Consider the following 10,800-nt stretch of genomic DNA (forward strand, 5'->3'; position numbering starts at 1 on the left):
TGGGGACCCTCAAGGGGACACCCCAGCCTCCTGGACAGAAATGACAGGATGGGGGCCCAGGTAGTGACGGGTAAGCCCCCCCCCGCACAGTTGATCGTCTGGTCGCCGGCGGCGCACCCCCGCCCCCACCATTGACCGAACGCTGGTCCCAACTCCTGGCAGTAGGTTCAAGCGCCCCATAGTCCCAGTAAGTGAGGGGGGAGGGGTAGGGGGACAGGAAAGGTGGGGGTGAGAGGACAGAGGTGAAACCCAGGGGTCTGACCATCCTAAGGAGGGACCCGCGTCCACCCCAAAACCCGCCAGGGGAGATGGGAGAAAAATTACTCCCCATACCTGGAACAGGCAGGCACCATCTCCTGACAGAACCCCTCTCCACCGAAGTGGGGGAGCTGTCTGTCAATAGGAACGCTGCGACTCGAGCATAGACTCGGTCGTGTGTGACCTGGTGAGACGTTTAACTCGCAGGATCAGTCACCGTCCAGTGGGACTATGTCGCGGCCGACCTAGCGCGGAGCTGGGGTCTGTGCACGCTCGCTCCCCAGCTAGGGTGACCACTGGATTTATATATCCAGCCTGTCGCCCAGATTCCGCTTAGTTGCTTGTAGATCACACAGGAAAAAAATCTGGAGAAAAAAAATAACTAGAAAAACTTTTTGCCAGGACCAAAAATTTTTAAGCGTCTCCTATGGAGATTTTCACGTTTGTCACCATTCCAGGAGTGTGTGGAATTTTAAACCATAACATGTTAGGTATGTGTTTACTCTGCGTGACATAATCTTTCACAATATACAAAAAAATTGGGCTAACTTTACTGTTTTTAGTTTTTTTTAAATTCAGCAAAATGTATTTTTTCCAAAAAAATTGCATTTGAAAGACAGGTTGCGCAAATACCGCATAACAAAAAATATTGCAACAGCCATTTTATTCTCCAGAGTCTTTGCTAAAAAATTATATATAATAATTGGGGGTTCTAAGTAATTTTCTAGCAAAAAATACTGATTTTACTTTGTAAACAACCTGTGTCAGAAATAGGCTTGGTCCTTAAGTGGTTATCTATCAAGGGATAACCACTTGCCCACTGCTCACTGTGCTGCTACTGTGGCACAGTGGCTCGTTATCGTCTGGCGACGTAGACCTATGTCACCAGACATTCCCCTCTCTCGGCGGCGCGCGCGCGCCCCCGGAGGCTCGCTCCCGCTGTATTTAGTCACAGCGGGAGTCGGGCCAGGGGAGGAGCGGCGGTGATCACCGCCGCTCTTCCCCGATCGTCGGGGATCGAGTGTGGAGATCCGCCCACTTGTGTAAACTAAGAAAGGAGCCCGTTGGCTCCGAAAATGCGCCTGTAGGCTGCCTACATGCAGCTCAGGTAGGATGCAATATCAACGTGACTTGCACGCAGAACAGTTGTCAACACCCATCTGGATGAAGCCTTACCAGATCATTTTAGAATTTAGGATTCTTTTTTGGGCAAACTTATTAAGCCTTACCTTAGTCTTTTTTTGCTACTAAACAGGAGTACTGTACACTTTCTAAAACACCTGCTGTTAATAAAATACTGAAGCTGCATTTTTTTTTTTTACTTAATATGGGTCACACTGTACAGAGAATGCGAAGATGGAATACATGTGTCATGTTTCTGCTGCTGTTGTTTGTACTTTAAAAAATATATTTCTCCTATATGATTAACACTTTTATTCTCCTGTGTGTGTGTGTGTATATGTATGTATATGTGTGTGTGTGTGTGTGTGTGTGTATATAATATATATATATATATATATATATATATACACACACACACACAATGTGTGTGTGTGTGTGTGTGTGTACACTATATTACCAAAAGTATTGGGACACCTGCCTTTACACGCACATAACCTTTTAATGAAATCCCAGTCTTAGGCTGTAGGGTTCAATATTGTTGGCCCACCCTTTGCAGCTATAATGGCTTCAAATCTTCTGGGAAGGCTGTCCATAAGGTTTAGGAGTGTGTCTATGGGAATGTTTGACCATTCTTCCAGAAGCTCATTTGTGAGGTCAGGCACTGATGTTGAACAAGAAGGCCTGGCTCACAATCTCCACTCTTCATCCCAAAGGGGTTCTATCGGGTTAAGGTCCAGATCCTGTGCAGGCCAGTTATTCCTCCACCCCAAACTTGCTCATCCATGTCTTTTATGTACCTTGTTTTGTGCACTGGTCCAAATCATTTGGTGGAGGGGGGATTATGGTGTGGGGTTGTTTTTCAGGAGTTGGGCTTGGTCCCTTAGTTCCAGTGGAGGGAATTCTTAAGGCGTCAGCACAACAAGACCATTTCATGCTTCCAACTTTGTGGGAACAATTTGGGGATGGCCCTTTTCTGTTCCAACATGACTGCACACCAGTGCACAAAGCAAGGTCCATAAAGATATGGATGAGCAAGTTTGGGATGGGAGAACTTGACTGGTCTGCACAGAGTCCTGACCTCAACCCGATAGAACACCTTTGGGATGAATTACAGCGGAGACTGCGAGCCAGGCCTTCTCATCCTAAATCAGTACCTGACCTCACAAATGCGCTTCTGGAAGAATGGTCAAACATTCTCATAGACACACTCCTAAACCTTGTGGACAGACTTCCTAGAGGAATTGAAGCTGTTATACAGTGGAGGCAAAGGGTGGGCCAACTCAATATTGAACTCTACGGACTAAGACTGGGGATGCTATAATGTTCATTTGCCTGTAAAGGCAGGTATCCCAATACTTTTGGCAAGATAGTGTGTGATATATATATATATATATATATATAATTTTTTTTTTTTTTACATTTTTGTAAATAATTTATTACATCTTTTCTTGTAACACTGAAGAAATTGCAATTGAAACTTTGCTACAATGTAAAGTATTGAGTGTACAGCTTGTATAACAGTGTAAATTTGCTGTCCCCTTAAAAGAACTCCACACATAGGCATTAATGTCTAAACCGCTGGCGAAAAAAGTGAGTACAACCCTAAGTTAAAATATCCAAATTGGGCCCAAAGAGTCAATATTTTGTGTGGACACCAGGAGACTCGAGCGATCAGCTGGCACGTCCGCTGGCTGACTGGAGTCCTGAACGAAGCTTTATTTGGCTTGGATCGGGTTTCCATTGTAGTAACTCAGAAGCCACTTCACTTCCGGTTTACTCGGCTGTCAACAATGCTGATTTAAAAAAAATCCACAGTATTCAATATTATTGAATTCAATTGAATAATTTGAAGTGCAGAGGAGGGGTATGGGGTCTTTTCGACCCCAGATCTCTCCATAAAGAATACCTGTCACTGCCTATTACTGTCACAAATGATGTTTATATTCCTTGAGAAGCGCCATACATATACAGTGATTTGCCTGGGAGCAGCTGCCTGCCACAGCACATCTGCGGCGGGCGGTCGTAAACCAGTTAATGGCTGTGTGTTGAGTTATTTTGAGGGGACAGCAAATTTACACTGTCATACAAGCTGTACACTCACTACTTTACATTGTAGCAAAGTGTTATTTCTTTAGTGTTGTCACATGAAAAGATATAATAAAATATTTACAAAAATGTGAGAGCCGGTTCACACTACTCCGACTTGGGACACAAGCCGCCCCAAGTCTCTTGTCATCACAAATTCAATGTAAATGAATGAGAGCCGTCTTAATATGCACTACTGAAGTCGCTCCGACTTCAGAAAAGGTTCCTGTACTACTTCAAGGCGACCTCTATCTGACTTGTGCATATAGACTTCAATGGGAGTCGCTCCTAAGTTGGATCCTTATCTATTTTCAAGTGACTGTGATCAGACTTTCCAGGAAAAAGAAAAATATTAGCGTGGCATTCCCCACAGACAAAGTCGCCTATCATTAAAGTCTCTTCAAAGTAGTGCACAAGTCTCTTCCAAGTCTCTTCCAAGTCTCGCTAAAAAGTTGCTCCTTCATGGGGGCAACTTTCTGGTCGCGGTAGTGTGAACCGGCTCTAAGGGGTGTACTCACTTTTGTGAGATACTGTATATATGTTTGAGGGTTCTAAGTAAATTTCTAGCAAATACTGATAATCTCTTGTAAGCAACAAGTGTCAGAAATGGGCTTGTTTCTTAAGAAGTTAAACCATTTTACCTCTCTATTAGCACTAAAAACTGACAGGGGTTTTAATCCTTCACTGCATTCATTCCACTGGATATCGCATCATGAGATAAAATACCGAATGGTTTCATGAAATACCTCACATTTTGATGAAATAACTAAAGCTTTATTTTAGTAGTGTTTTTTTGTGCATTGCAAAAAATGTTTGAAAAATGCTGGGTTATTTTATCTCATATTTTATAGAGGAAAATAACTCTTTGTGAATTAAGCCCAATGCCATAGCCTTCTACAACACTATGGCTTTGCCTCATTTTTTGAAAACTCACCTTAAGAAAAAGATTGAGAAGTTTCAGTAAATGTTATTCTTTTTTTCCAGGGTGACAGTGGTGGTCCATTGGTGTCACTGGGCCCCAACTCCTTCTGGCAACAAAATGGCATTGTGAGCTGGGGAGATGGGTGTGCACGAGCAGGAAAACCTGGGGTATACACTAGTGTCCCACCATATGTAGCATGGATTACCACCATAATGAAGGTAATTTTATTTTAAGCTATTGAAGTGTTTTTTGATGTAATTGTAATTTGTGCTTTACTAACAAAACCTTAAACAAAAGGGCTTATGCAAAAAAAATGTAGAAAAGCAAATGAGCACACAAGATCATCAAGTCAGACATCTTCTATTTTATGGAAAAACTAAATTCTGGTTGTCATTATGAGCAACGGCACTTTTGACCTCATTTTCTTTAATAACCACTGTATATTAAATGCAACTATTATAAATACAAACTGACTGTATTTCTGTCTTTTTCTATCTCATTGCTGGTAAAGGGAAGGGCAATACATTGGGCCAATCGGGTGTCCCAAAACATAACCATGCTGAAGGGATAGAGTGCCAAGAGAGGGCCTAATCGGTCTACTACTGCATGCTCTTTATCCAGTAACAGACTATGGGCAGGGCGGTGACCTAGCTGTACTGCTTAACTTCAGTAGGGAAAACCTGGTCACCAGCATGACTATGCTCTATTGGTGGGGCTGTGTGAATCTCAAAATGAATGGGCACCAATACAAATCCTTTAACAGATAAGATGGCTCCAGTATATATTTTTTAATTCTTTAACTGTGAAGTGATTGGACATGATCACTCTGTAAAACAACCCATTCAGTTTAAAATGGAAATGAAAGCCAAAACATTTTTTATTTTTTTCGATCTAAAAATACATTATAAATGCCTTTTTTTTTCCCCCTCTGTTCTCAGCTGCATAACAGCTGAGGGGGAGGAGAAGCAGCGGGGGGGGGGTTTCAGGACAAGTCTGATCATTGGAGGAGAGAACACGGCATTCCCAGCATAGCTAGAGAACTGACTGCAGCGTGCTCTTCTGCTTAGTGTGGTCAGTTTTTAATAGGAAAGCAAGGGGACTGGCAGGAACACAAGGGATTTTACAAAGGAAGCAATAAAAAAAGAGCAGGATACTTTCTCATACAAGTACATGGTACAGCAGGCACATATCAGGAATATGAAGTGTTGGGGTAACAAACTCTTTATATTCAGCTTTAATAAATAAATTCCCATATATTTGAAATTCAGTTAGAATTGTAAATCTTGATTGAGGCTTTAAGCCACTGAATGAAGCTGATTTTGCTGCTGCCAGTATTCCAACTATTTAAAAATGTTGAGTTTTTTGTTTTCTCTTTTTTTCAGAGGGAATTGCAGCCACGGTGATTGACTGGTTCCGTTTAATTTATTTCTTCTACCTTCTACTTGCAAAGAAGATGGGAGATGCAGATGGAGAAACCCGATGTGCTGTATCAAAGTCCTATGCTCTGCAGGTCCAGAGTGTGACGTTTCCTCAGATCTTCACATGTTTTATATCAGGAGTATGAATATTAATGACATTTTGACCCATTATGGACTAAACTGTGCAATATAAACTTTTTTTTTTTATCAGATGTTCTTAAAATGAAATACTATAGAGTAATTATGATTTTATTTTATATGTTCATGTTGAATTTTATCATATGCTACAAAAACCGGTTTACAACAGTCACAATCTTCAAACTGCTTACAAAGTATGGAAGTGCTTTGAAGGTCTCACTGAGTTATAGGAGCCATGATCACTGGTCTGTTGCAGATGTATTTACCAGCCTCTTAAACATGGTGTATGCCAGCTTATAGAAGGACAAACATGAAAAGATGGCAAAATATATCAATGATGTGTATTAATTCCTAAACGTTAATATATGTCCTACAAGATATTTGTTGGTGATTTGCAAAGTTCATTCAGTCACTTTACTTTGTTACATAAAATGTATTTTGCATTGTAGAGGTACCAGACAATTCCAAAGCCTGTATATGCCCAGTCTGAAATCTTCTAGGTGAATTCAGTGTGGATCCTCAGCACATGTAAATAATGTATTTTAGATTTTGTATATGGTATATTGAATAAACATTAAATATAATTTTTTTTTTTTTAATTGTTTTTTTTTTTTATAAAAACTTAAGATTATAATAAGAAACCTAATACGTTGATGCTTACAGTTGACCTAGGCTTAGGCAACCTTATCCTTCGAACAGTGTGAGACAAGTCCGCTATGAATGATATTGCGCATACACTGAATAATTTGCTGCTGATCTTTAGTCCAAGCCCACTTCCTAACTCATTGCATTGTATATTTGGAACAGCTCTTCCTGTTCCTAAACCCTGCCCAACTCTTCCTGTTCCTAAACCCTGCCCAACTCTTCCTGTTCCTAAACCCTGCCCAACTCTTCCTGTTCCTAAACCCTGCCCAACTCTTCCTGTTCCTAAACTCTGCCCAACTCTTCCTGTTCCTAAACCCTGCCTTGATGCCACCATCAATGTAATTCAGTAGAAGCAGGAATGGATGGGTATTACTATCAAACTCCTGATTAGCTCTTGTGAGACTAGAAGAGCAGAGTGTATCTAGACACAGTCCCATGTGTAAAAGTGCTCAGCTGCTTTTACTTAGGTAGTCAATGGTTTTGCAAAGAGGTGCCCCGAACCTCCCCTTCTGGGGCCCCCCACTGGCAATCTTGGTTTTTCCTCTTCTCTGTGTGCCCCCTTAGCAAACCACTTGCTACGGGACATACAGTGCATGCTTGGTCCTGAGCTGTGTGTGTCTATGGAGCCATGCTCCATTGACACACGCAGTGCAACTTGGCACTGCACCCATTTCCTTCTCACAGCATTTGATTGGCAGGAGCAATTGGCTCCTGCTGCTGCCCAAGTCCCTGTGTGAAGAGGAAGATGGGTGAGAGAAGAGATGCAGTTGTGCACAGCACTGGATTAATTGAGGACTCGGGTATTGGAAGTATTAAGGGAGTTAAGGGAAGACCGAAATCTGTCAAATGTTTTTTTACCCTAAAGCAGGGAATGCATTAAGGATAAAAAGTATTGGCTTTAGAACCACTTTAAACTGTGCTGATGAATACCTGTTAGCCAAACTTCATATTTTAACAGCAGTTCACATGAAGTGAATCTGTGGTCAGACTATAGACATTTAAGTATTTTAATATTCTTAGCAAGCATTCATGCACTTTAAAACTTAGTGACCTTTGTAGCTGTAATCACTGTGGAGTAATGCATCTTCAAAGTTCACTGCAGAAGAACGAATGTGATCCGAAACATTCTCTGAGCAGCTCAGCACACCCAGTTCTCCAATTAGAGCTCCTGCTCTGTTTACACTAGCAATTCGAAGTCACTACTAGAGGGAGCTGGGCGGCCTGAACTGTATTTTCAAGAGATAGGGGTTTCATAGTTACTAAATTGTTTTTTTATTTTTTGAAAGACTGGAATTTGGTTTGCTTTCTCACCACATAAAAAAATGTAGCAAGATACTTTCAGGGGTACATCTGGGGTACTCCAGGTCAACAACCACTGTCTTAGAAAAAGCTGATGCACAGATAATGTCCTCCTGTATCTCAGAGGTCTGTTAAAGTTCTGGTTTGCAGAAGAATGTGTGTATATCTGTCTTCTATGAGCCAATGCTCTAAAAAATAGTTTATTAAAAAAAAGGCCAACCATTCATATAGGCAAAATAATACATTAGTTTAGAAAACTGTAAGCATATACACTACTAATAAAAAAAAAAAATAGAAGCTTCAATATACAATCCAAACGTATTCCATTGGTATGTATAGACCGTCAAGCATAAAGGAATCCATGCAAAGGGGAGCAGTTCTTTTACAAATTAATCAATTCACCCACCTTTGCTTCTCAAAAATCAAATATCTTTCACAATGTCCACTTTCTGTGTATGAAAGAACTCCTAGCAGCAATCATTTTAGCCATATCCTTTTATACAGTGCAAATAAAGTGTTCCTAAAACCAGGACCCTGCATTCACTATATCTGCTCTCCCACATTACACAGAATACGGAAATGCAAATATTTTAGAAAACATAAACTGCTCAATACCTTTTCTCATCAGCAGTATATAACAGTCTTGTGACTTCTATCAGTGTCTGGTTAAAGCTTGTAGGAGAAGTTTTACATTTTCCCCTGATTGTCCTATGAAGCTGCCTAACCCTCGGTCTTGATTGTCCTATGAGGCTGCCTAACCCTCTGTCTGAACAGTGCTGATTGGCCCTGTGCTGATCACATACACCCTCCCAAGAAATCAAAACTCTCTAGCAATACACACCAAAACTAAGCCCTGTGCAGAGTGACTCCAAAGCCTCTTATCAGGAGATGGATTAGGGACTGTGGAACAGGATCAAACAGCCTTTGCGGAGAAATAACCTCTTAGGTTCCACAGTGAGTATAACAAGCATGGTTTACTGCATATACAGACTGATTTTACTGTTGTGGGTTTGTTTAGTAACACTTTAAGTATTCAACTGCTGCAAGTATGTATGGAATCTGGTTGGTCCTGGATGTAAAACTAAAGGCAAAATGTAATTTTCATTTTGGATTATGGAAGGATTCCAACCTCTGTCAGTTTTTTCTTTGCTATCTGTGTCCCATTGGGGAGATTCCTCTTCACATCCTTTCCCGTAACCAAAACAGGAAGAAGTGAGTAGAAATTCTTCCGAAGTGAGGGAATCCCTGGTCTTCACTAGAAATAGTTTAATCGGTTAATGTCTGGCTTGCTGGAACCCTGTGGTGGGTGGCTGGCTGTCTAGCACCCTGTGGTGGGTGGGTGGCTGGCACAGGGCCTGTGGGTGGCTGGCTGGTACAGGGCCTGTGGGTGGCTGTCTGGTACCCTGTCTGTGGGTGGCTGGCTGTCTGGCACCCTGTGGTGGGTGGCTGGCACAGGGGCTGTGGGGGGCTGGCTGGTACCGGGCCTGTGGGTGACTGGCTGGTACAGTGCCCGTGGCTGGCAGGTACAGGGCCTGTGAGCGGCTGACTGGTACAGGGCCTGTGGATGGCTGGCTGGCTCGCTGGTACAGTGCCTGTGGCTGGCTGGCTGGTACAGGGCCTGTGGATGTGGGTGGCTGTCACTGGGCTGCTGTAGGTGGGTGTATGGCTGTGATGCACTCCGGTGAGACTAGTCCCGACTCCAGACTAGGCTGTCCAAGATGAGGGAGGCGGCCTAAGATGGCAGAATGACGTCACAAAAATATCAGCCAGTTCCGGGGCTGATACTGATATATCGGGGTCTATCCCTAGTTAAATACATTTTTTTGCTGTCACCAGTGCAGTACAGCCTCATAATGACTGGTGTGGCGGTGATCAGGGATAGGAACTGGTGACATAATAGAAAAAAATTCAATTGATTTATTTTTTTAATATAAACACTTTTTTTTTTTTACATACTCTTATCACAGTAATTCAGTGTCACCATAGTGACACTGTACTACTCTGAGCAGGGTGATCAGGGATTTGTTTAACTGTGATTTGCTTCTTACAGTGATCACTGTAACAGCAATCGTTTGAACTGTCATGAATGGCTTTCATTGTTTACTATTGTGATGCTGTGATTGGCCCACAGCTATCACATGATACAAGGTACTGTGATTGGACCAGGTACCATGTGATCACTGGTGACCAATCACACAAAGCAGTAAACCATGTCAGGAATAGATTCCATTCATGACTCCTGTTGACTGTGTCATGTGATCATGAACACTCTCAGTGGCCCAATGATACCAAGCACCACAATCCTGGTTGAAGGGTGCAATGCTGTGCGCATATGCATTGTGACTTACTGGTACGTTGCTGTGCCTGGGTGAGCCACCTGTGAGCAGTAAATGTACTGCTGGCAGTCTGCAAGTGATTATTGATCATACTTCCTATCCTAGTAAATGCACATCATACTACTAAAGTGGTTCTTCAGGTTAAAGGATAGGTTCATATTTACCAACATGTTAAACTTATGTAGCAGGATTTTCAGGCATTGGGCCTGATGTGGGTCTGCCATTGTTACCGGTGACACCTTCAGCCCATTTAAACTGAATACCCATGTGTGAGATTGGAGACAATGACCATTCTGGCATCTTTTGGTTTGTTTTGATTATTTGATATTGGGGATGGGAGCAGGGAATGAGTGGGATACTCCTCTGGCCCAGCTAGGTACAAATGAGACACTTTGTGAAAAAAATGCCTTTCAGCGCTGTCTTGACGCCGGATGAATGCCGACCAACGCTTGCTGGCACTTGAAAAAGACACTGACTTGCGGAACTGTACTTGAACTTGACTTCTGACTCTTTGATCAGCTCAAAAGTCCTGGACTGTACTTAGACTTGACTCCTGACGCTCTAGCTAGCTCAAAAG

The 10,800-nt window shown here is 42.3% G+C and overlaps 1 protein-coding gene across 2 annotated transcripts in view; it reads left to right on the forward strand.

Annotated features, from left to right (window-relative positions):
* Nucleotides 1-6,350, forward strand: part of LOC309568718 (transmembrane protease serine 4-like) — an 89,922-nt gene extending 83,572 nt beyond the window's left edge. For both annotated transcript variants that reach the window (XM_082274463.1, XM_082274464.1), the window contains 2 exons: nucleotides 4,450-4,605; nucleotides 5,770-6,350. In XM_082274463.1, coding sequence (XP_082130589.1) covers nucleotides 4,450-4,605; nucleotides 5,770-5,790 — 177 coding nt within the window. In that variant the 3' untranslated portion in view covers nucleotides 5,791-6,350. The remainder of the gene's footprint in view (nucleotides 1-4,449; nucleotides 4,606-5,769) is intronic.
* The last annotated feature ends 4,450 nt before the right edge of the window (nucleotides 6,351-10,800 follow it).

This window comes from Pelophylax lessonae (genome assembly GCF_965119305.1).
Source record: "Pelophylax lessonae genome assembly, chromosome: 12".
Classification (NCBI taxonomy): Eukaryota; Metazoa; Chordata; class Amphibia; order Anura; family Ranidae; genus Pelophylax; species Pelophylax lessonae.